At 42.3% G+C, this 27,199-nt stretch overlaps 1 protein-coding gene across 29 annotated transcripts in view; it reads right to left on the reverse strand.

Moving 5' to 3' along the window:
* LOC111258630 (uncharacterized) overlaps nt 1-27,199 on the reverse strand; it is an 84,162-nt gene that overhangs the window by 38,712 nt on the left and 18,251 nt on the right. For 13 of the 29 annotated variants that reach the window (XR_015310224.1, XR_015310219.1, XR_015310226.1 and 10 more), the window contains exons 4-6: nt 23,823-23,990; nt 23,442-23,539; nt 22,528-22,654 (exon numbers count right to left, since the gene is read on the reverse strand). The exons of 11 other annotated variants lie outside the window; for them this stretch is intronic. Coding sequence is in view for 2 of the 18 variants with exons in the window: in XM_086967538.1 (XP_086823664.1) it covers nt 16,136-16,171; nt 22,528-22,654; nt 23,442-23,539; nt 23,823-23,990 (429 nt within the window). In the remaining 16 variants the exon portion in view is untranslated. Of the gene's footprint in view, nt 1-14,252; nt 16,172-22,527; nt 23,540-23,822; nt 23,991-27,199 lie in introns of those variants that run through there. 5 more of the 29 variants (XM_086967538.1, XM_086967537.1, XR_015310232.1 and 2 more) reach the window with 3 other exon arrangements.

A 27,199-nucleotide genomic window follows, 5' to 3' on the forward strand; every position in this document is an offset into this window, starting at 1 on the left:
CGCACTAGAACTGCGCGAAAAATCCTTATTAGTTGTCTCGTAGTGATAGTAATAAAAATGCTGTTGATGTTTTTGTTCTTTCTGGCGATCATAGGGATGACTCAAGACATGATATCAAAGCATGATGCAATAATAATAATGTGTCATTATCGCTAGATGTGTAAAGGCGATGCTATCATACAATGAGCGTATTATCGTCTCCGGCCATCTCCGAGTATATAATGTCCTTCAGCCGACCGCCTAATCGCTATAAAGAGACACTTTCGGCCGTTTAGGATCGTTACGGTCAGGGCGTGTAGATGCTGTCCTCATGGACAAGGTGGGCTAGTTCCGGGGGTCGCCACGTGAGAGCTTACCCATAAATGAGTGGACAATCTGCGTAGCTACGAACTGACTGTGCTCGCGGTTAGTGGAGGCGCTCGGCTCCTACTTTCTCACGCGACGTCGATCGCCTTCTTGGTGATTATCACGGTGGCCAAGGCCTTAAGCGCAAGTTGCTCTGTGCCTTCCAAGCCACACCGGCCGACGAGCCTCCAGGGTCGCGGTCAGTCTAACCGCCCGGTTTCTCCATATCCAAGCTTTGAAAGGCATCCTATATCTGGCTTTATTAGCAGAAGCTAGTTCTTCAAACAACAGCCCCTTCGGATTGATCGCTCTAACCTAGGGAGCTCATCCTCCTATGTCGCCCTCGCCAACAGTGCGAGACGTCCCTAGATAAACTACCGCCTAGATTTGGACCTGGACGGAACGTTGAGATGCGAATCATCCAAAACACTTGTCGATTACGCGAGCCAAGGCAGCAGCAGCAGCAGCATGTCACCGGCAACCTAAAAGGAATCCAATATAACTGAACGCGGGATGACAGAATCCCGCCCAGTCACGTAGTCGAGTGAGAGAGGCACTGTTTGCCCTTCAGAATCGCTGCGGAACCATAGACGCCGTCATCTCTATATAAATACATATAGCCTTTAGACCACGACTTCTGAAGTTGACCATGGGGCGGTCAGTAAGCGTCTTAAATGCGACCGGACGTATAGTTCAGTTTCGGTTGTTTTTTTTTTTAACTGTTCATAGAGTTAGGCCGCTCAACGTCACGAACAATTGACAGATAGCGATTTGTTGTCCTTAACCGAAGAGATGGCATGAGTGAGCCTCGTTGTTGCTGACGCTAAGCACAGATTTAATAATAGCACTCTTGGAGTGCATCTGTTCAAAACACGCGCAACAGTGTATCTTGCAGACGCGCATATTCTATATTATGTCAATAGTGGTGGATTACTGGTGCAGGACAAACCGGCCAATCGACGTCGTTAGATAGGGCTTAATGCTCCGTCATTAAGTATTCTTTACTTATCTTTTTTCACAACAGTGAAATCATAACAAAGTTGAAACAAATTTCAAATAATTGACGTAAAATAGACGGGCTGAACTGTACTTAGTGTGTACCAACACGTCATAACGCTAGACAGTAAGTTAACTAAGATTGTTTGTTCCTTGCCCTAGAGCTCGCCGCCTGCGCTGATTGATGCTTTTGTTTTACTTGCAGGCCAGATTTAGGTGGGCCACGTCGAACAGAGACGAAAGAAATCAACGAACTGGACTTAACAACAAGACTTTGACAAAAGCTTTTTTTACACGTAATTATTTTCGCAGAAGTATGTGCCATCATTGCGTTCACTTTACACTGACATAGACCCAGTATGCTGCTGCTGCTGCCTTTGTATCAACTGAGGTGTCCACTGTGTGAGCGCTCTTCTATGTTATGATAGTAAAGCATACGCACACGCCTTACGTGCAGATCAACTGGTGATGGCTGATATACGAAGTGAGAAGTACCAATAGGCGAAGTGTAGTTGCTGTAGCTCTGACGATTGCGTTTGATGTCCTGAGCGCAAGAAAATGTTGTTGTTCCTGTTGATCCCGGTGCCTGACATCTGCCGTCGCGCTTGATACTGCAGCTGCTGTTGTACGTATGGCTTTGGTTGGGAAACCAATCGGTGTTTCGTTCACCAAACACAAAGAATGAGACAACGATTGCTTGATTGAGGATAGGTTGTCGGAGTGTCAGTCGCCGCCATCGTGGCCACTGCGTCATTCACATGTCGATCCATCCGATTCATCGCCATTCTAGCTGTTGCTACTGTTATTGTCGTCGTCGAACGAGCTCATAGGACCCTAAACAGGCTGTCCTCTTGGCTGGTCGGCCGCGACACCGAGAGAACCGTGTCAAACGTCAACCCTTTGGCCCTACTGGGCAAATGGCGATATGACGTAGCAGTAACAGAAGCTGCCAAAGGTTCTGACAAGCATTGCACACTTACGTGCATGCATCATGCACCAACAGACATACAGGAAATCTAGAGAGCGCCGATGATGATGGCGACATGAGAAAAAACCGCCACAGACGAAAAGAAGCGATGGAACAGAAAGGTATCAGGGAAGAGCAGAGCGCCTCTTACTCGCAGGACTTATTATATATCGCACTACAAAGCATAACGGTAGTAACTAATCACAGCCGGCGGCGAGCAGCTGTGGAAAAATTTAACAAAAAGAGTGTCTCTTCCACTTGCGCGGCCGGCCGCGGCTGGAACGTACAAGAAAGAGGCGTCCGTTGCATTCGGATGAAGGGCTACCAGAAATCAGAAAAATGATGGCGTAACAACGAGTCGAGGTTCTCACGTGAAACACGTAACAAAGCGAAGGGGAAAAGGCACAGGCTAGAAAGTTGACAGCGGAGATCCGCGCCGCATGACAACTTACGTACGGGTGAATTGGTGAGGTAGATAGTGACTGAGCGAGGGCAAGAGATGAAAAGCGTTTCGAATGATGTAATGAGGAGTGGCGCTAACGTGTGCATGGTCAGGCTGTAGCCACCTAAATGGCGTCAGTGATTGGGGTTGAACTGAATATTCGCTTATATTTGACGCGAAACTGCCGTGATAGACCCACAGATGCTCTGTTCGGCAGCCATAGGCATTGAAGAGGTTTCTCGTTGTCGGCGAACCTCATCGAGCACACGAGTCCGGATGACGGCCCACCCTCTGATGGTCCGTTAACCACGGGCTCGTCGATTTGACTCTGTTTCCTCTCGTTGGCAGTGACACATTTATGCACGGTAACAGTAGTGACGGCGGTAGAAGATCAGCGAGTAGAAGTGACAGCAGTAGTTGGTAGGCGGCCTCCAGCAAACTAGACTACCGCACTGTGTACCAACTTGATCCTACGGAAAATTTTGAAAACCGGGTAATTTTTTCTACAGTAGCTACGTGCATTTTCCATGATTGAGATGTGTCCTGTATGCCATTTGAAGCCGAATAGCGGTGAGCACGACCAGGACGACTGAAGAGGAGGTAGCATGTACAGCCGAGATTAACCGAGACCAGCAAGGCAACAACCTCTATAATAAAAGCAGCAGTAAGCATTATGGCCATCGACAGTAGCACAAGCCGAAGTAATAGCAGCATCTGTGTCGTAATAATATAATTAATAATGAATAGTAGTAGTAGTCATTTGACAGCGACAATGGCCATGCGAGTTTGTCGTTCGCCGTGAGGAATACTTACGCCTGGTACTGCCACTGCCGCTTCTGCCACGGCTGCTGCAACTTCTGTTCATTCTACAAGATATGATAATAATAATTGCACGCATTTTTCTGCTGTCTATTCTGCTTTTACCGCCGTGGCAGGCAAGCAGACAGGCAGGCAGTAAGTGTCTGCGTTTTGACGCGTTTTACTTGCAGTGCTCACGTTTCGTTCGTTAAATGTTCACCAGAAGGGGTCGCCGTCGTTGTTGATAAGCAGCAGCTCTTCAAGTGATGGCAGCGTCAATGTTCGAATGATATGTCGTGGATATATATATATATATATATATATATATATATATGTAAACAGGGTTGCGGTGTTGTGTTCGGCGTCGCGCCAATTTTGATCGCTTTATATTCCCCCTGCAACTTCGGTTGTTATTGCGGTTGTTGGACTTCGAGATGAATTCGCCGAGAAGACGAATGCGCTTACAGCAAAAAAAAAAAACAGATACAAGGAGAAAAAGGTACGACGGAAACAGTGATAGGTAGAAAGAAAATTTATGCCCATCGAGGAAGATCTTGATGTGATACACGCTTGTCGTTGGCTGACTATAGATGGACATTACATACGGAGCGGAAATCACTTGTCAAGGTAAATTTCATTTTTTTCTTGCCATTCTTTCCCTTGCTTTATTTGTTTTTGATTCATAAATTTCCGTTACTATAAAGGCTGTCACACGATTCCCCTATCCCTCGCTCTCATTCGGAGCCACTCGCTGCCAAGCGGGTTCGAACGGATGGAATTGTTTGCAGTGTACGTATGGTCTCACTGCACTTCACAGCATACTGTAGATAGGTACTGCCGCTATCGCCGAAGATGACAACGACGCGACATTCTTCAGTACAACTGATAAACCCACTTCGAAACCCAGCCGCTGTAAAACTGGGTAGAGTTATGCTACGAAACAGCGCACGCAGGGCCATGAGTGAACGCTGATTCGGGTCTGTCCCGTAGTGGTATGGTATGATATGTATAATAGTGCTATATGTATATACGCGTCAAGTGAAGCGGGGTGAGGCCGATAATTGACTCGCTGGTCCCTTTTGTCGTCCTCCACTGCACTGCAGTGCCTATTCGTTCGAAGAGATATCCTATCCACAGATTACGCGTTATCTCTTCGATCACGTTTGTAGACGATGCGCTAGTTCTCGATTTTGTACGAAAACGACGAGGAGAGTTTCTGCTTTTTTTCGGTGCGTACTAAGTAAGTGGAGCGCGTTGACACGCGCATCCTCATATATATAAACGTAGTTTGCAAACAGAAAAACTGTCGTATAAAATAGCGTGCATTCAGTACATCATCCCACTTAGTACACGTATCGTACGATATTATCGCGCTGTATATGTACGTCTGCGATAACAGTTGTACCGCTATTCGATCTAGAGACACCGCTGTGTTGGTAGACGCGAATGTTTTGTGCTTGTTCTGCCGCGGCCATTACGCCTGGAAACAGCATTGGCAATGGCAATGGACCAAAACTTAGAAGCATCGCAACACCGGTCGTTGCGTCATTGATACACTATGCTGTCGATGAGGATACCGACAATAGAGTTTGTAGGTTTCCCACTCTGTTTCCGCGTGTGCTATGGGCGGAACTATCACAATAGTATATGTTAGGACAAACAAATTGACAAAGCAAATACTCCAAAGAGGATAGATCTCCTATGACGTTTAGTTTTTCCAGTGACAGATTAGACCTACCGAAACAAACAACGGTCACTCTGAGAGCTTTCAGTTCGAAACAAGAACTTCTTCAACCGAGCTAATTTTGTAAATAATCCTTACACGTTTCGGCCGCTAAAGAATAATAACTGTACCCAAATACAACTATCCACTATTATAGACGGAGAACTGAATAGGTGTCACAAATGTCTGATGTCTATCGATCAATAGTAGATCTATACCATAAAAACTTCGTCAAAATGTACGTACTAGACGAACAGCCGCAGCACAAATTGGCTGACCCGTTAATGCAGGATTATATATATGCATCGTTGAAGTATTTATGTTAGAAATACTACAGCAGGACATGAAGTGTGTATCTATACGATATAATATCATGTGTGTGTGTGTGTGTGTGCGTGTGTGTGTGTGTGTATAGGAGTTAGCAGTATTCCCTGGGCTTTCACTTGCGATCATATAAAACGCCCAGGGTAGGTATTGCGTAGGCATCCAGTGTTCCCAAATACATGATCGATATTTTAACTTCTTCTTAACGAGCTTCATGCAATACCAGGTCAGGGCTAAGCGATGGCAAAAAAAATACACCCCATCTATTTGATGCGCTTGTATTTATTCTATATTTGCGTACTAGACACAGGGGTATCAATGAAAAAGTATGCTCATTTTTGTGGTTGGAGCCATCTGGGGGCGATACCAAACCCGTTTCGCAATCAATCTCGTGTTTTTTACATGAATAGGAACAAAATGTTTTAAATGGCTATCGTGCCACTCGCTGCCAATCGATCGTACCAACCAAACACCAATAATATCTCTAAGGTCAAGTAGGTGATGCGCCAAGCCGTTAAGAGTTACTTATTACTTTTACTATGATACACATACATACACGAGCTTTCACAGTGTTTTCTATTTTGAAACGGGGAAACGACGTGGGTCGATATCGAAGTTGTCTCTGTTGCTAGAGATGGCGCTGAAGATGACGATTCCTTGAGACCCACCGTTCACTGCTACAGTGGACTCCCTGCAAAAGCCCTTTGGTAGGCGTCGCAATCGTCGTGGTCTATAAGACGAGACGGGTCTTGGGTCGGGAACCGCATCGGAACGTCAACAAACATGCTTTCATTAGGTAGTGTGTCGAAATAAAAAAAAAATGATCAACAAAAGGTCCGGAAAGCGACAGATGCAAAACCAGTACGGCAGAAGGGAAAATCTGCAGCGTTGCGATTGAATGAATGAATAAATTATGCGTGAAGGGGCATTAGGTAAATAGGCCATGGGGCATTGCGGTGCACGAGCCAACTGTCGATGCAAATACACTAAACCATTCATACAAACACACATATTGTAATTAGACGAATGGAGTTTGTAAATGACTGTGGACGGCGCCGGCTGTTTTCATTAAGGGGCTCATGTGGGACTGTGAAGTGGAAAACAATGCTATCCAAGTCAGTGAGTGGCTCTGACATAGCGAATCTTTTTCCCCGTAGTGGGAGTGTCGGAAACTTGGCTTGCATGTGGAGAAGATCGATGCTGCAGATAGAATGCGTTGGTCACGCTACCGTCCCAGCTTTTAGATGCGGTAGAGTAAGCTATGACTGTCGAGGACGTATTGAAAAGCCATGCGCCCGGGCTTTACTTCTGCCATCGACGTCATTGTGCGTTTGCGTACAAAAACAGAGGTATGGCAGATTTGACTTTCGATTTTACATTTCATGCCACCAGCTGGCGCGCGCACAGTCAAGCAACGCGCGTATCCAGCCAAGCCTCTAGATCCACGCTTCTACGTAGTTCGCCCATGTATGCGAATGATAGTTTTTCGAAGAGCACGAAATACTTCACCGTCATCAAGCAGAGCAGCAAAGGTCGTGGTAAAAGGCCGAATTGTATTATTAGGTTTTTCTGCCGCTTGATTCGGAAGGATGCCGCATGTTCGGAACTTGAGTGGAATACCGGCTTGCACGCACGCAGTCGCAATTATTGTGACGCGGTTTTTCCGAACGCTGATTTTACTATGCACACGCGTAAACGTGCATTAGTTACATGCATCCAGCACTATTCGCGAAACAATTCTTCGGTGACTAACTGTGACGTCGTCCATACGAACGGATGTATCAGCTATATCAGCTGCTAGCAGCCCACGGGGGCTCTTCAGTTCGAGACGAAACGGAGAGTGGCTGGTTGACCGACTGGCTTCGATCATAGTCACCACTGTCACTATTGCGTTTGCCCTAACTTCTATTACGTCATCAAATCAATAAGAGCCGTTTTGCTCATTAATAATGATTCGTCGTTCTTGATGCTGAATGTTACCGCCACCAATCGAACACCGTGTGGGTGGACAATAGCCGTCGCAGAAGTCGCGGTACAGGTATGACAATGTGCTTATTCAGTGATATGTCGTTGACGAAATGGCTGGTGGGTTTTCGTTTCGTTCAAGACCCAGAGCGATTAGTCGGATTAAACGATCCTGTCAGGAAAAGGAAACGTTAAGCTTACAGCCAACACGAAATTCGTCCATGAACGAGGGAGAACAACAGGAGGAATCGAGGAACGATCCAACGGGCTAATGAAATAATATAGATAACGTTTCGAATAAAGTAGACATGCCAAATATGCCGCATGTAACATACACCAAAGTGCGCAAACTATGGAAACGGACAAGATCGGTTCCGTCGATGTTGATGACGTTACAACGAACGGAGAGATTCTGAGAAAAAGAAAATAACTTAACAGCGCATTTTGGCACAGCGCAGCGGACGAGACGCCGTCCGCTGGTTTCTCGCACAGCGATCCAAAGTAGCGGTAACAGCGATGCACGCAGCTGTTATCAGGTGGAAAGCTAACAACAGCAGCCGAACGGCTTCAAGAGTAGCGTTCAGGACAACAAACTCATACAAAATGTCCACAGTGACAACAACGTCAACCATAACAACAATGGGGAAACTATGAACGCGGTAGCTAACGCGCCCTTCTATGGCTGATTAGCGGTCAAGATCCGCAGTCCAAGATCAATGGACCTCTATGCACATGAACATGAACCTCCCGACTAGACTTTTCATGTATCGATCGTGGCGGCGGCGGCGGCGGCGGCGGCAGCATCATGATGACAACCACCACGACGCAGCTTGTCACTGGCATGGAGACAGTGTCATCCATTGTTGCAACTTCGGACAGAGGCCGGACAGGGCATTACAGGCGTCCATCGCATCTTAGATCTGGATCAGGATCAGACGCGCTGTCGAGAGCCTTTTGCTTTACAAAATTAATGCGAATTGAGTCCCATAAATAAGCAAGAGTAAAGAAGCTATGCGCAGGGCATTCCTTTTCGCGTCGTTTTGTTGTTATATTGTTACATCTGGGCCGCCGCAGGAGAATTATGGCTAAACATTGGATTTTCAATCGTCGAACTTGAAAATTAGTAACAACCTCTACCCATGATAAATTTAGCGAACGGTTTGGGCAAGGGAAAACCCATTTTGATTTGTATCATACACGTACTTATTTGATTTGGAATTCGTTTACCAGTCGAATTGAATCATTCGGTAAGCCTTGCTTAACCCAGCGTTTTGATCTCTCGCTGAAGAGAAAAAGCGTTAGCCGCAAATTGTGCGGATCTGAATTCTCTTCGCCTCGCAAGATGATGCCTCGATAGAAATGGAAGTCCGTATTCTCGGAGCTTTGCCGGTAAACAATCCCTCGAAATATAGAGATGAACGGAGAGAGAGAGAGAGAGAGAGACGGCGCTGTACCGGTGTGCATCATCCGTTGATCCATGCCCTTCATCAGTCGAATAATGTTCTGTGCATTAACTTCTTCAACCTTTACTATTGCCTCACTCACAGTTTGATTAGGCGAGGCCAAACAAACAAACCCCCTTATCCTCTAGCGAAATCCGTATTTTTCTCGTTGACAGTGGTCCCCGTAAGTAAGCCGATCGAAATTTTATTTGCCATTTGTTTGTTTCCGGCCTATTACTGCGTCAACGGGTTGTGTGTACCTGCTGTAGGACTATGGGTCAACACTCAACAGGACATAACGAAAACTTTCCGATAGTCATGTTTGACATAGTGTACTGTAGAATAGTTACTATTGATGCCTAAATAAGGGATACAATACAAACTGTTATTGGAATGGGGTGCTTCATTGTGGAGCGGACGAATAGGTTCTGATCGCAGTCCAATGCAACGAAGCCACCAACTCGACCCCTCGATGGCATACGGTTGTATTGTTTTGTACGTTTGTGCAGATCTCCAGTTAAACGCCTTGTGTGAATGATAGTTTTTTGGAACTACTTCATCGTCCTATTGTGGGTCCACAAAATGTCGTTGGCCCTCTAGCTGTAATTTGATTATTCTATGGAAGCCTACTCACATGCTAATTCATCTCTGTTGAACCCCGGTGCCAAGGGAAGACATGGCGGGCACGGAACATGCCATGAAGTAGCTAATGTATCTTTACTGATGATGTCGGCCTTCTTATAGGTAGATGCTAGGTAGAGGGTTAAGCTTAACAGCTCATTCATTTAAATCCATTAACACTAGTTTTTTTCCCACTAACAATATTTTCTAACTTCATACTATATGGCCTATACGTCTAGCCCTAACTAAGTAAGCTGGGTGTTGAACGTAGCGTCGTTCCGATATTGAACATGCCGATGCGTGATTGGGCTACTAACTAATGTCCAACATCAGCGAAGGCCTTCGAGGCTTGTTTTTGTTTCACTGCTGCCCGCAAAAACTGTTGTTATTTATTTATTGTTGACAGCACTGGCCATTGGTTCTACTGCGACGATGGCCCCCACAAAATAAATGGGAATCGATCCCCAAATGCCCAGTAGTAGCTCAATCGATGCAACATTTCCATGCAGCGTCTTTGCTTGGAATTTTTGAGATTAATCAGAAGGATCTCTTTCTCACTTTTGGCTCGTTCTTAAATCAGCAGTGAGCGTCGATCCCGGTAGCGCGACTATCGTCTGGCCTGGTCCGCAACAGCTCTCACAATCTGGTGGGGAATGCATTTGAGAGAAGCTAGCAGTAGAACGATGCATGGCCGATGCAGAAAAATGACATCGAAGATTGTCCAATAGTAGCGGTGGTAACAATCTGCACAATAATAAACTGGTGACTCTAACACAACGACTGCGTAGTGTTTTTCTTTCCTTTTCTTTTTGAGCCGAAACGACTAGAAAGCGATCCTTAGAGGATGCTTTGTTTTTTCAGTGGTTATTAAGCGGAGTCTGAATCTTAGTGATGATTTCAATCTTCTTTCTCAAGGATCACATACTCAGACAAGGTTTTCCCCTGGTTGCGGTTAACTGCTAGACCCAACAGAATCGGACAGATTCAACCGAAGAAAAATAATCGCACGGAAGGGGAGATAGTAGATGCTGCTCCTTCTGCGGTCTGTTATAAATTACAGAAATAACAGACAAAAAGGCCTGATATGCCTATCCGCGAAAGAATAGATAACGGTTATGAGAAACAAGATAATGTAACAAAGAGATTATTTTAGGATTCGACCTCGATTTGAACAAAATTGGCCTTTATTATAAATCAGATTTTGTGATTTTTATTGCTACACATGTTGCTATCGTCGTTGTGCTTAACGAAATTTTTCAAGACCGTCTTTGGCCGGCTTTTACGTTCGACTTGTCTACGCTGCAATAGGACTAAAAGCAGAATAATTTTTCTTATGTTATTAATAGGCAAGCTTAATGATAGATGTGGAGAGGCATACCATTAGCATGCCGTTTTATAGGACCCATACTGCCTAGTGGGAGCTAAACAGAAAGGGTGACTTCGAGAAGTCGTCCATACGGTAGGAATTACATACAGCGAAAAGCGTTAAAGACGCCATTTAAAAATATCCAGTCCTTAACAGGCCATACCGACACCTTGACCAGTACAATATGTAGTTCGTTCGTAACCTTTCAAATCTGCCGGGCTACAAGGCTAGATGCGTTAGACCCTTCAATCAATGGTAAACTACACTGACTTGACAGTGATAGCAAAAACAAATTAATCCAAGCGTGTGTTTACTATCTGTGCGCGCGAGAAATAGCGAAAGATATCAGAATATCTGCCCTGTCTTTTCCATCTTGCTGTCTGGCCATATGTAATCGCATATAAGTAACTTGGTAATCAGTTCAATATCCATTATTTACTAAAATTGATATGCAGTCATCCAATTGAAAGCTTAATCACCATCGATTTGAGGTGTTACATGTAGCATCCGTGCCAATGGTCGTATCGAATCAAGACAGGAAAAAAGATCTCCGTAAAAATAAAGTGGAAAAAATATTGTACAGTATTCACTGAATAAGCGAAAGGGTAACGAATAAAATTTTTTCAAAAAATGTACAAAAATTACCGAAAGATGAGGTTCTGCTTTAACTTTTTTTCTTTCACTTGTCTCCATCCATGTCACTATCGTCGAGGGAATCATCCAACAAAAAGTGGTTGCACCAGTGGCCTATTATGAAGTCAAGCAACAATGATCATCATTATCTATATATAATATAAGCACATGATCGGACCGGAGGACATAAAATGGGTGTATAAAAAATGGCGACGCCTGCGTCCACGACAACGACTATAATAGGTCATCAGCTACAAATCGTAATTTATGCCGTAATCGTATCGTCTGCTGTTTACCACATGCTTTCCCTTCTACGTCGTTACAGGTGGGAAAAACTTGTTTACTGGCTTTTCCAATGCCAAATCTTGCTCATATATATATATATATATATATATATATATATATATATATATATATATACACGCACTCGAGTTACGTGTCACGACATAACTGGCAACTATTTTTGACCTATTTTGTTGTTTGTTCTGCCTTGCGTCTACTTTACTTGATTTTTTCTACCATGAAAACTATTTCATGTCCTGTTCGCTTTCTGTGTACGCGTACGGGCAGCAAGTGATAGTTCCTGGATGTCAGTGTTTGTTCGCACGGTCCCTCTTGGCCTCATCTGCAGCTTTCTTCCTTCCTGTTATTTATAGACCTAACATAGTTAAACCTATGAAAGTGGCTATTTTTGACTTATATTTGCTACTTCATAACGTGTAGTAGTGAGTGGTTCATATTCAATGGTCTACCACACTCAGTGTTACCTTTCCGACGTTAACGTGTTTGAAGCTACCAGGGTAATTCGGGCGTCAGGGTCTAATGGTAACTATAGTGCTACACGGAGAAGATGCGATAGATAAATATACCGATAGAACCGGCATGTTTTTCAGATATAGATCACAAAATAATTTATGTAAAGTGTCTAACTTGTTAACTTTGTAGCGCTGAGACTCAAAAGCGTTACCGTTGTGCTCAATGCACTGCTGGTGTAGGGTGAACTATTGATTTTTAAACCTGAAATAACATCAGCAGTAGCGCATTTTGGTTCGAGGATGATTTTTGAGTCCTTAGCTCTAAAGCGTCCTTACAATGAAACGTTTATTAGCGGAAGGAAGTGGGCAGGCTAATCTATGGGCCTCTTCGTCCCGTTTTTTAGTTCTCATCAAACGCCTTCGGAGTGCGCAAGTAAAAATTTGCACCAGGTCCAAACAACTGATACCAGCCACTGCACCATTATAAAGACGTGATCCAATTAATTTTTTGCCTGAAATATCCCATCGCATTGTAACATCTGCTAAATTTGTATGGTCTTTTGGGAAACATATGGGTGTGTGGACTACGTCGATGAATTCTATGATTCGATTTGAATACAGCTTTATCACTCGAAACGAATTTTCCTAAAAATTGTCTGTTTTACTGGAAATCATAAAAGTTTCCTTCTTTTTTTTTGATAGATCATTTTCATTGACAGAATATACCAGAATTGTTAGAAGGGAACTGTCCTGTTAAAAATGCCTTAACTTCGTCGATGTTAATTGTATGAAGGTTTTTCGGGACCCTTTCGTACGATTTTTTGGTCCACAAAGTTAGCTGATATTCCTAGTCCAACTTCTCAAAGCTGCATCTATTTCAAACGTCTATTTTATCTAATTAATTGTAAGTCGCATAGATAAATTTGTGTTTATACTTGCGCTACACTTCCAATGGCATTTTGTTCAAGAGTAAATTTTGGCCCACTAATTATTTGACTTAATCACAGCCTAGAAGGAAAGAATGGGTAGAAAGTTACGACCCGTTAAACAGCGTTCATGTTTTTAGGAGGATCTTTATATTACATTAGATACATATTAGCGTGCTACTCTTTACAGATCTGCACACATTTACCTATGCGCAGCTTCGGAACGCAATTTCTGGATAATTTTTGTAAAGGTTTATGCGGCTTACGACATCCGCCGGCATTGTTTGCTTGAACTCTATTACCAATCTATCGCACAGTTGTTGTCTAACGACGACGATCGAATCTCCACGTTTGAGGAGATGTTTTTAGTAAGTTTGCTAACTATCTTCAGTATTCGAGCCTCGTTGCGTTTTGTAGAACTCACCATTTTTGCCAGTAGCCCCTTGTGGTGTCCTCCTCGTCAATTATATCCATATCCACTTAGCGATAAGCTGTTAGATAAATAATAGTCGATAGCTTGAACTATAGACAAACATATTACCAATATATATATATATATATAGTAGTAAATGTTATTATATAATCGTAACTGCTGTATTTATATATTTTACGTTTTGTGTGTGTGGTCAGAAAGGAGCATGTAGGGAGCAGCAGTGCGCAGGCCAAGAAGAAGAAGTAAATGTATTTGCTGATAAGTAAGATAAATAAAACGATAAAGTAGAGCATCGCGTAAATTTTGTGTTTGTGAGCGTGTGTGTGTGTGTGTTTGTTTGTGTGTGTGTGTGTGTGTGCCCGTGTGCGTGTGTGAGTCAGTGGTTGTGTCTGCGTTAGTATGTATAGAGCATTAGCGAGATCGACGCCAGGATTCGATCATTTTAGCGATGTCACTACTGATGGTCGATGATAAATTTGACAGCGAGAACAGGTAGAAGAACGAAGAAAGCGCAGATCGTCTCTATCTCGCAAAGAAATTGCGCGCTTAAATGTTTTATTTTGATTTTATTAGATTACAATTAATTTTATCACAAGGGTGTACTTTATTGAATGTTGAACTTTTTATGATAATGAGGCGTTGCAATCTTTTGTGCTAACTTAAAAGATTAGTATTGTATAACAGTAATAATAATAATATTCTGTATTATTTATTGTGTTATAGAAACGCATGGACTCAGATAATGCCAATCGGTGATTAGTACGTAAATATTAGGGTTAAACATATTTGCCTTAACAGAAAGCATCTTTTGACAGTTGTGTTCCGCGCCTCAAGTGGGCACTATGTAGCCCTTTGACGATACTTTTTCAAGCTAAAAATCGATTTTTAAGACCTACTTGTTTGCCCTGGCCGATATAGTAATTTTGCGACGAAAAGCGAGATCGCAGTATTGCAACTTGTGCAATGAGTATGCGTTCGATCACACGTTTGACTGTGAAGGTAACCGTGTTGAAGTTGATATCTGTGCTTCTTGTGGAAATGGTGAAGCACGAATGAAGCGTTCATAGCAGCGCACCTTGGCCCGTCTTTCCGATTCTGGTTGTTTTTTGGCCCATTCGTTATATTCACAGTACAACGGTAGTAAAAATGGTACCCGTATCTTAAGCGCTTGTCTGGTTTATTATTAGGGAAGAAAGACTCTCAGGGTTAGTTCTCTTAGCAAGAAGAATTTTCTTATTATCTTCTATAAATTGAACGTAACTACTAAGCATTTATAAAGATGTGATAGGAGCTTAATCCTTTGCATTAGTCTGCCAATTTAGTGCTAGTATCAATACATGATCTGTATCTTCAAAATATTACGAATGTTTGAAAAAGACCCTCCTTTAAGGTATCCAATATTTATATGAAATTCTTACAGTTAGGATCATAGGAAATAGTGCAATAACAGTAACCCTGCCGAGCGGATTTAGTCGGCAGATACCGTGTTAGAGTATTGCTGATGTGGGTTTAACTTACGTTGAGAGGTCTTTTTTTTAGAGGGGAAAGTCCTTTAGCCCAGCGACTATTGATAACGGGTCACCGAGCGTGAATATAGACTTTACTAATGCAACCCATCGGATAGCTAACGACTGACAGAAACAATGTGCCATGCAGTATTTCACGTCTGGGTTAATACTTCGCAGCATGAGCTTGCATGCTTTCGGCGAATTACTAAAGTTTACGTTAGCTATGTCGTAGGCCACCGTTTTGTGGATACCTTATGGATACGATCCTGAACGACTCAATATACAGGGAGTAGCGGTCAGAGTGATCAACAAGATGGCATGGTTGTGCCTTAATCAATGGAACTAGACAAGCGAGAGAAGGCAATGGGCCTTAGCAGAAACATGTGATCGAAAAAGGTGCATTGGATTAGGCCAACCGGGATCATCGTAATATCGTCTGCTCGAATACGGCTGACAGCTCAATAATTGTAATAAGAACATAATCTGAGGACTGTATCGGTCGAAAAAAATCGCTGCAACCTCGTAACGGCATACTGCAGCAGTAACAAAACCAGTTAAAGCCAGGTAGATCCAAACTCGCATTGGATGAAGTTCGGAAAGCGAATAGGAAAATGTTAGCTGACATTTAGTGCGTACGTTCAGCGTGGGTCATGTGTGAAGAATAGATGAATGATGGGCTGATGAGCCCAGTGTGAAGCCGGATGCTGTACATGCATTAAGATGCTGTTCGTGTTCATACAGAACCCAGTAATCATAATAAATATAAATAGAAGATAGTAGCTCAATTACGTTGCATGACACATCTCACGAAACGGATGGCAAACTCTACCGAGGAGGGTGACCAGGAAAACACGCATTGAAAATGAGCCACCTGCGGCGCGAGATTCTTGTTTATTTTGTGAGATACATGTATTCCACTCGGCAAGCCTAAAAAATAAGCAGAATAATATAACTTAATCTCGTAAACTGTAATTCAGATTTCGTTGTTTTGTGTGTGCTATCACCCCCTTCAGAAAGGACACACACTCAGTTTACACGTGAAGACGAACAATCCTAATATCAGTATTTGTTTACAAGGAAAGAATATACCGTGAATATATATTGACGGGATTTCTGACTCGACGGCTTCTTGATGTAGACATTATTCTGTGTGGACTAACAACAAATATTCCACAAAAAGCTAACAGATGAAACGCCAAAGTATAGCTTATATTTGTTTCTGCAGCAAACGGAAAAATATACACAACACAGTATTAATTAGCATATGACGTCTCGCAATGTCTGAATTTTATTTCTTCCACAATTTATTTTGATTTCGTAAAGTTGGATATTATCATCTTCAGTAACGCGTTGTGTCGATTCCGTCGTAATCGAGACCAATGCGCATGGCTCGTTAGACCAAGCGATAGCAGTAGCATTATCAGTAAAAATGGCACAGTGCATGTACACACACACACACACACACACGCGCACACACACACAGACACACACACACACACAGACAGACACACACACACGCGCGCGCACACACACACACACAGTAAAGATATCGGTGTACATGTATAAATGTGGAACTTAGTCATCTTCTGTATTTACGCGACCAAAAAGCAGGTGCGCGTTTTGTCATTGGAACTACCTGCCACTATTACATCCTATCTAACAGTCCAGCAACGGGTGCGTTATCGGTTAACGTTAGCGATATCGGTATATACATGTACATATATATTCTTCTCCTGTCTACAATTCCCTACTGTATTTGAGGTGAATTAGTACTAAAATGAACACTTTGTACCTCTTCTCGTTTATTGGAACGCGAAAGAAGGCAAGGAATTGTATCTAAGAAACAATGGAGTGGAGAGAAGTATTTTGTAAGTTCTTATCGTTATGGCGTCGCTTTGTGGTTACTTATTTTTTCTGTCATTCTTATCCTTGTCGTGGCTCTTTGTTGTTTTTTTTTTGTCCTTTAGCACAACTTATCGCCCTTGAAAGGCTGTGGGGACCTGAACATCACGCGACTGTTTAGAAATCTTTTCTGTGTATGAACGTCCAGTTGCCACGGAGGCAGGGAGTTACAAGTGAGAAATTGCCGAGATTCAAGCGTACGAGAAGCGCTCACCTCAATAGGTTCCCTAGCTAGACGATAAACATTTATTTTATATAAAAAATTTATATTTGTTTGATATTCTGCGATTTTTCTTTAGCACAATGAGGCACTGATTGTAAACATTTTTCGCAGAGCTGAAAGCGTACAGCAAGACACAACCGCTGCATCGTAAGTTTGCATAATTTTTTTTTGAAAAAATCCTTGCGAAGCCATGCAGTTCTTTGAGGTATGCATCAATGAATTATTGCCCTATTGTTCAGTAGCCCCCCCTCTCCCCCCCATCAATTTCAATTTTAATCTTTACATTTCCTGTGTATCTCATTATATATGAATTATACACACGAATAAAAAAACAGCCAACCTCCTGACGATTATTACCACCGACGCTTTTATTAAAAACATCTCTAGCGACAGTGGATGATTTTGTCTGGATCTGTCATATCTCCGCCATTATAAAAATTATTTTTTTTTAAACTTCGCTTTTCTCGTTACTTCTTTGTCATATAGGTCACTAGCCAATTTCTACGTCGTTATTTTGTCCAGACCATAATTTTACAATACAATTCTATTGCATTGTATTTCAGCGTACATTATACAGCGTCCACCAGAGACGGCATAAGCCACCATAGACAGACCGCGTGCGGAGGAAAAATTTTTTACGATGAATGGCGCCGATGATCCGCCATCACCTCCATCACAACCGCCACTAGCGCCACCACCTCCGCTATGGCCGTCAATAGCATTTACGTTGGCTAATTCTATTGTTTTTTTTTCTTTGGAATGATTCAGCTTCTAATCTCTCCGTTTTCTTCGTTTGTTCAGACGATCGTTTGAGGCCTGATAGAAGTCACGCCATCGAACAAGGAACAGGACGGTAACGAGCCGACTCATTGAAGTTAGGCATTTCCAAAATAGTAATAGCGGCTGGTGACATTTGTATGGCAAGTGTAGCAAGAATCTGCACAATCTGCCAACACAATGAGCACCGATATGGGAATACGAGCATGCGGTTACAGGTGCGAAACATATCAATGAAGGATCGAACAGATTTGCGTTGCCACGATCTACGACCTAATTTAAGCGAAGCTAAAGTGATACATAGTGATATGCTTTACTTAATGTTAATGTATAGCATTGTCCTATTATATTTAGGAAGTAGAACTGTTAATATTAGACCGTTTAGGATCTATTCGAATCGCTGATAATAAAATGATTCAGAGAGAATCCGCGACTGGAACTGCGCAATGGTCGGGAGATGAAAAGGCCAACGAAAAGCAAGTATTTTTGGTCCTCAATATGGGCTCATCAATAAAATGTCGGTTTCGTTTTGTTTTAGCAATTCAACACTGATAGATTTTCGTCAAATCACTATTTAGTAGACGATCAGTCTGTCGGGTTTTCTCACATCATGTTTTTCATTCGGGACGACTCATCAGCTTAGCTATAGATACAGTATTGGTTAGTTACTAGGTCAAAGTTCACGCGCTTATCAAGCTGGGACTATATAACAGTCAAACGTTGCTCCTGCTGGCTTAGCTGAAACACAATATATCTCGAAAGATCGAGTCGGAGAGAAATAATATCAGTGATAATAATACTAATACGAGAGGACGAAATCCTGGCTGTTTCTCTGGCGAGACACCTTTGGCCGCGCTGTTTGCTAGTCCGTTATCGGGCAGACAGATATCGAAGAATTGATTTTAATTGCTTTGTTATCCGCAATGCAACAGGCCGAAGAGCAGAGAATAGTCGAAACGAACAAAGACGAGAACGGTAACGGCGAAAAGAAACAGAATGCGGCAAAAGTCCAATTAATTCAATGTGTCCATGTTAATGGGCTACTCGTGAATTAAAAACGAGGTTAAAGGAGGATTAGAACGCGCAATAGATTTCATGTTTCAATCACATGCCCAAGTCGGAGCGCAGAAAGAAATTCTGATAATGGCCGTTGGATGGGTGCTAACGCTTTAGATCATTAAACAGATTCCTGCACACAATATACGTATGCATAAATCATTCTCGTCATGGTAGAAAAGGTAACGTAGTAAACTTACGATGATTGGACGAAAGCCAGGTTTGGCTGGTTAATGGGCAAGACTGAGTTCTGTGCCATAGTAACCGTAAATTCCAATCGAATCTCACATTTACGGACTATAATAAAATCTTTGTGAAAGGATAAGCCTGCTGCGCCATAGGTCAGTTAGAGAAAAGCTAGGTGAACATCCGTTAGCTAACTCTGAAGACCTGTTTATATAGAAGAAAAACAACTACCTATGACTCGTGCCTTATTAGACAATGAGAACTTGTTTCATCAAAGTCAACTTCGGGCGTGAGATATTGCAAACGGATAGTATAGCATGTAGCGCTAGCAGCTGTCCAGTAAAAGTTGTGTGCATGTAATTGTAGGAACGGGTACACTGCAAAGGCGGTTTAGATCGTCACTTGCGAATCTATCTATGAGGCAACAAAGAACGTCCTAAGGTTTAAAGCAGCAACTGAACGAAAAAAAATATTTCGCTATCTCTTTAGCTTCCACCTTAAATACGTTTTGTTTAGCGTCCATTATATGGCGATCGAAACACCCAGCAGTTCTGGATAAAACAGATATTTCATTCTGTAATATATATATGTTTGAACAAGTCAGCCTGGTATTATGCGCGTGTGAACCTGTACTTTCTAGTTAAGTAAAGTAGCCATTTAGGTAGATATTTATAAATAATTCACGTCATGAAGCGTATTGCAACTATTAAAGAGGTAACAGTATGTGCTAAATATGAATCTCGATAGATTTTCCTGTTCCGCATAAATACCCCACCTGCCAGGAATATGGGCATGTAATAACAAATATCAAAATATGATTATATAAAATAAGATAGCTTTCCTAGTCGCCCAGTTCGTACTCACTGAAGTATATATTGGACGCGTTCCCAACTCAGAACCGGCCCGGACGGATCAACGGTCCGACGGGTGTCGGAGTAGCTAAGTACGGATTTGATGCTACTTTTGGATGGAAAAGCAGGGGATTGAAGAGGTCGAACATTGGCCACTAGGCATAACGACGGAAAAAATCGTACGTTCTTCTAAGTTCACTAAACGTCATCAAAAATCATGTAGATTTTTCCGCTATTAGCATTGGGGTTATTTTCTACATAGCTAAATCGTTTGCTACTCGAATTGTTTCAATATATTTCTCGAAAGACCCAAAGCAAATAGTTACGCCAGCGATATTGTTCAATAAATAACGAGATACTGCTACCAGCTGATATTTGTGGCAATTTATGCCGAAACTGTTTTCGGAATACGTTCAGTTGAAAAGAGTGTGCGAGCCGCCAGCAGTTCATTGCTTCGTCCAGCTCTCGTTCTTTTTGTCTGTAAGGCCCAGGCCTTTGTAAATTTAGGAACTAAATAAATAGATGATTGTACATTGTCGAGGTAGACAAAAGCATGATAAATGCGCTGTTTTATCCGACGCTGCGACAGTAACAGTGGCGGCAATCATTACCGATAACGTCGCCTTGCGCTTGGGTAACTCTGAAACTTTTCGAGAGATAGGGGGAGCAGTCGTCTTTTTCCGGCAAGATTCGTGCCTTCGCTACGCCACAGTAGAGAACAACTCATAGCGATTTTTCGATCGTCGTTCCGTGACGGCCGCAACGCCGATCGTGTTCTACGTACTCAGAGGATGTGCGTGTCCTATGATCTCTAGATGTCGATCAAATTAGCTGTTGTATTGAATACTGATCTACGCCTCTTTGTCAGCATTCTAGCACTCTCACAATGGCGTATACTGCGAACCGTTGTATATTATCATAAAGGGGCATAGTGACATCCATTCTGTGATAAAAAGATTTAAAATACACTCTATAGATACAGGCATTGTCGCATTGTTACAGGGCCACTGCTTCAGTTAATCACAACCGGCAGAGAAAAGATTAACAGCACCGTCATTGTGAACGTCTCTAAGATCATGAGGCATCTTATGCTTTGACAATTGTCTGGCTACAATGGTCTTTTGTCAATAATCTGGGGTAGTTCATTCTCGTTCTATAGCTTGACATGTCCCTAAAAATAAAAACGGCATCAAAGCGGCTATAAACATAATTGAGTCGTTGCGTGCAAAAGGCCGTTATATATATATATATATATGTATATATATATCACACACATCATGGCGTTATTTATGGAACAAATATTGGTCTTTTGTTCGTTGCCGTATTCAATATAAATACATCGAGTCAGTCAGGATATTCCGGGCAGGGAGACGTTTGTTACACATTAGCTATGTTTAGGCTTCTGGCTTTGAGAAGGATCAGAGGCCTTCAGGAAAAATTAGAGATGAACTTAGGTAATCTGAGATGACTTGAACAATTTCAAAACTTAGTTTTTTTTCTATTTGGAGAAATAGGTGTGCCGTATTGTTACGAGGCTGACCCACGTTGAACAAAAAATAATAATAAACACTAATAATATTACTGCTGTCTCCTAAAAAACGGATGGAAATTTCGGAGCAAAGCTTCAATAAATCATTTTCATTTTTAGCAAAAACAACCTGCCCTACCTGCATAGTAACACGACTGTTGTTAGACTGCCATTCTTTTCTTTACAGTAATGCGTAGAAAGAGTCTACAGAACGATACTATTAGAATAGGTAACGCTTATCGATATACATACATATATATATATGTTTTTTTTTTGTCTACATTTCTATGCGTGTATATGCCAGCTTATAGCTGACGGCATAATCTAGACATTCATCCAATTTCGTACGATCACAATAGCCCTAGAGAAGTTGTATACACATGTACCAGAGACATGTAGAGACCAGGCGGTACACTTAGTATCGGCGCAACATGCATCGCGTCTTAATATTCGTGTGTCCGTCCACTCGTTCGTTTCGACGCGAGAAAAAATAACATATTCATAGTAATAATAACAACAATCCAGCAGGAAGAACGTGCGTTTTAATAAATGTTATCGATCCGGGCGAAAATTACGTTATCAGCGCCCACCGCTGACACCACAACAACCGGCATCAATCACAATATCAACAACACTAATCGATCGAATAAAAATTCGAGCTTCTACATTATTGATAGCAATAACAATGACGGAAACGGTATAAGCGGCAAAAGATAGTAACTCTGCTGTAACAGAAAGGATTAACGGATTAGCCGCTTACCATCACAACAATGACGTCAACTAAAGGGGCATCGCCGAACACGGCCGTTTCTATGACGATACGAACAGTGCAACATCTGCAGTCCATTGCGCAAACGACGGTGGCAGAACCGATATGACCGTTGTTACTATCGGCGAAGACAAACCGTTCGATGAGAACAGTGAAAAAGGGCAAGTATGGAACCGTTAGATAGCGCAGGCAGATAGCGTTGACAATGATACTAGCAAAGCGATCAATTGATCTGGTGAAATCTGAAGAGAGATGGGGTAGGTAGAATAATTCTTTGAAGTGCTTATTAGATCCACCCTCGAGATATCTTGTCAATATAAAAGATGCAAGTTTACATGACGCTTGTCATAGACTGCCAGGATCTTGATATCTAGCTACTGCCCACGGTGTCGTTAGATGTATAGGGGAACAATCAAATTTCTGGTGTCACACAAAAGCTAGACGCCAACCGGATTCAATCAAGGTTTTTGTGGTTCTTCCCTTCAATGCTCAGAGACCTGCTATTGATTCGTGTTGCTCCTGTTGTTATTAACTCTAATTCCTCATCATCGAGGTAGTCCGGCTGACTAATTATCGAATGACCTCTTTCCGAAAAAGAACCAGTGAGTCTGACAAATCACTCGCCTATTTGATTAATATAATGTGAAGGAAAAAAAAAAAACGAACAATCTAACAAACGACCTTTAATCATCAGGCAAAATAAGCAATGGATGATAACCTTTCTTTATAATAACTATTCTATTGTTATAATTAGCATGATATTCCCTCAATACGAATTAGCCTGTCATAGGATATTTCTGGAAGATCTGAGCGATCGTATGAAAATAGTCGCGATGACAAGCAGATAAAAATAGGTGTCAGCGTTCGGTCAAAAGGCACAGGTTGTCAAATACCGAGACACCAACTATATCGAACCATAACAGTAGCCGAAGCAGAGGTGGCGCAAAAGGAACCGATTATAGTGAAGCACGGAACACCTGTCGTTTTTTTGAAATGCCGCAGTCTGTCGAGGCACAGGAAGAGAACCGGAAAGAGAAATAGAATCTTATTATTATTATTATTATTGCTATTACTGTCAAATAGCTAAGTACTCGAATGTTGTCGCCAATGAAAGATACGAGCAAAGTTTTAGCTTTAACATCACCGTCGTGTCTAGAATCGAGCTCTTACAATCGAGACTTCTCTTCTGTGTCAAATAGTGCCGCTTCTGCTGCTGCAGCAGCATTTTATTCAGGTAAAGTATCGATTAAGAGATTTGTAACTCAAGTGATCTTTTTTCAAGTTACCTGCCAACTTATCGTTTTTTTTTCGGCTTTCTCAGCGTTGTCACCATTGTCCATATAAACGTATAGTGAATAGGTATTGCTCAACGCCGAGGATGGCTTGTGACGAGCAGCAACATCAGTGGTGGCGGTGACGGTGGCGGTGGCGGTGGCGGCGGCAACGAAAAATTGCTGAGAAACAAACGCATTTGCCATGTTATTGGTGCAAACCGATTGCCCCACCCGTAGTTGGATAACTTTAGCTTCTTACTTGCAGCGCTTTTACAGCGATTGAAAACTAATAGAAGCTAAACGTTTCCTTTCTTGTGGCATGACAGATTTGCCCTTCCAACAGAAATGGACAGGTCGTCTTTTACGTGTCAACACGCGAAACAGCCACCACTTCCCTCCCTGCCCTCTCCCTGTCTGTTGCATGCCTTCGTTGCTCAGCCCGCGTGTACCGCTGTGTACGTGCTACGATTTTGCCATCCATATATAGAAGTAACTGACAAAAAAACAACTTTCCGTAAAAAAGAATTCGAGACATTTGCTCTTTGCTATAGAAATATGTTGTTCGATAATAAACTGCATGTAATAGAGAGTTACGTTGTGCTCTAACTTACCGTCACCTACCATTGAGTGCATATATACTAATTTTTTCTATTTTATTGCTAATTTATAGTTGATAGGTTCTCGATTGTTTGTTATTATCGTGATGAACGTCACCGTAACGACTATGCTTACATACGGCCAACGCTCCTTATTCAGATACTGTGATTATGTCATGCGTCCACTATTACGATTGTCCGCAACTGTGATATGTAGCTATCTCTTATCTGTTCTTTAAGCGGCCGCGATTGATAAGCGAATCTCTATTTCTCCGAAGGTAAAAAACAGGCCGGATGTTTTCCCCCCCCCCCCCCCCCCCCCCCCCCCGAAAAACGCAGCTCAAACCAACGATGGTGAACGAATCTCTCTTTTTAAGACCATGACGACAATGTAGCTTACCTTACGGCCACGATATGTTGTTGTTTTTCCACGATATTGTTTTTCCTTCATCCATTATTTAGGGAGAGATCCTATCTACTTATTAGCTTCTTGTTACTACTGTCTAGCATAGTGTCAGAAAGTAGCCATACACGATTTCTGCCCTATCCTTACAGCCGTCAGTGGTTGTGGTGTTTTTGTTTTTTTAAATTTCTGTCGTTGTTCTATAGAGCCGAACTTTTTTTTTGTCCCCAAATCTCACTACTCCTTGTTTTCCTACGTCGCTTACCGCCATCGCTTCGCATGTTTGAATATTTCTATGATTACATAGATAAATAAATGTCAGTCAGTCAGTCAGTCATTTAAATATGAGCCAATTAAGTAACACCCTGAAACGAACAATATGATCACATGGCTGTATTGACACTGATGTGAATAGTAAAAGCGTGCAGCATAGAGGGTATGTTAGCATGTGCGTGCATGTAATTACAGACCTGGTCAACTGGACGCTGGCGATCAGCATGCGGTCCGCTCCACATACGTACGATAATAATGATACTGGCTTTCTATATAGATATCCTTTTTGTTTAGCATTTTTAATATACTTGTTATTGTTCTATTTGCAATGTTCAAAGTAAGGCAAAGGTCAAGAGGTGGCAAAGTGTTTGTTTCACACATGTTTGCTATCGTTACGGACCTAAATTCAAAAGTTACATAATGAATAAGAGTTACATGAGAGTTGGATGTCAGTTTGAGTGTCATCTATGTTCCGGTGACGAAGTTGCCCAAAAAAGATTAGCAGACATTTCCTCATCGAAACAACCGATGCTGGTTCTGCTACGAATTTTAGCAAAAATATCCACTTTTTGTTTTGAGTATCTACGAAAGACTTTACATAAAGTATGCATCATCTACGAAGTACCGTCTACGAAGATTAGACGAAATAGTTGGAATATTCATCCCAGTTTCCTCGGGTTCACTTCAACCCCACTTTCTCCCAGCCTTCAAGTGCTTGTTGTACGTATGTTCGAAGTATGATATCATCGTATTTTGTTTCGGAGAATAGCAAACACGAGGACAAGGTAGCATAGGTTGATGAACATTGACAAGCGTATGGATATTGTATGCTTTCACCTTATTGTGGCCTTTGCGTGAGCCGAAGCAGCAGCAGCAGCAGCAGCGATAACAACGGGGCAGGCGTAAGCAAATCGACGCCCGTATATCCAGTCACAATCGAATACGGCAATGAACGAACGACGCTAAGATATGACTCAATGCAAACACAAAGCCAGCTCACCGCAAGACCGCCAAACACCAGATAAAACAAGTAAACATATTTAAGTAGAAGCGGCTGTAACTATAATAACCGGCAGGACGAGCAAAAGTCGAAACGATGAAAAAGTTGCATGAAGTTCAGGTAGATTGCAACTTGCATTATCGGCCTTCTTAAGTGCTCTTCTTTTGGGGCTGCCCCCCTCTGCTGTTTGCCTTTCTGATTGTTTGTATTATTGCTGCTCTGATATTCTTTGTTATTGTTGTCGTTCTTGTCCTAATAAAAACAATAGTTACTATTATTGTTGTTGATAGTGGTGTAGATGCGCAGGAAAAGCAAGGTCGTTAAACATTAAAAACCGCTTGGGTTGGCGTTCCTTTGCAATGACCTTTCTGCACTTCGTATGAGTGAATCCCGATAATCGTGTTATCGCTAGAGTTCTGCGTCGTCGTCATCATCAGTATCATTATTCTGATCATCATCGTCGCCGCCGCCGCCGCCCGTCGATAGCAGCAGCGACGACCTCAGTCTTTTCGCGTGATTCATTACATTTGTAAAGTTCGGTTGCTTTTTTTCCCCATCACAGTGTATCCGATACGAATATCTGCTCTCATTTCGGTAACATGCATATACAGAAATATTCACTGCATGTAGAAACTGTGTCGTATCGTATAGATGCAGCAGGACACCGGGCATGTACATTAATAATCAAGCAAGGGTAAACCAATCACCCATATACACTGGTGCACCTATATAAGTTCTGTTCTGCTGTTTCCACTTCTATCGGACCACACCGTTTGTCTCTATAGAAGGCAAAGCTCTCGCGATTTTGGCATAACGTAGCGCCTTCATTGAATGTACTACAGTTATAACGACAAGTCATGGGTCGGCAGTATTGATAACAATTGCCAGATGAAGAAGCAGTCGGCAATAGCCATTCTACACGAGCGTTACCTGCGCGCATCACAACACGTGGATTCGCAGACACGCGCGCACAAGTATAAAAAAATGATAAATATTTAATGATACTTGTTTGTTGTAGATCTTTATTTCAAGACGTTGAGTTCACGTGGTTTTCTGCGGGGTTTCATTATACATGATCATATCGTGAATATATTATTCTTCTCTCCAACCCCGACAA

Source organism: Varroa jacobsoni, unplaced genomic scaffold (genome assembly GCF_002532875.2).
Source record: "Varroa jacobsoni isolate VJ856 unplaced genomic scaffold, vjacob_1.0 scaffold_253, whole genome shotgun sequence".
Lineage (NCBI taxonomy): Eukaryota > Metazoa > Arthropoda > Arachnida > Mesostigmata > Varroidae > Varroa > Varroa jacobsoni.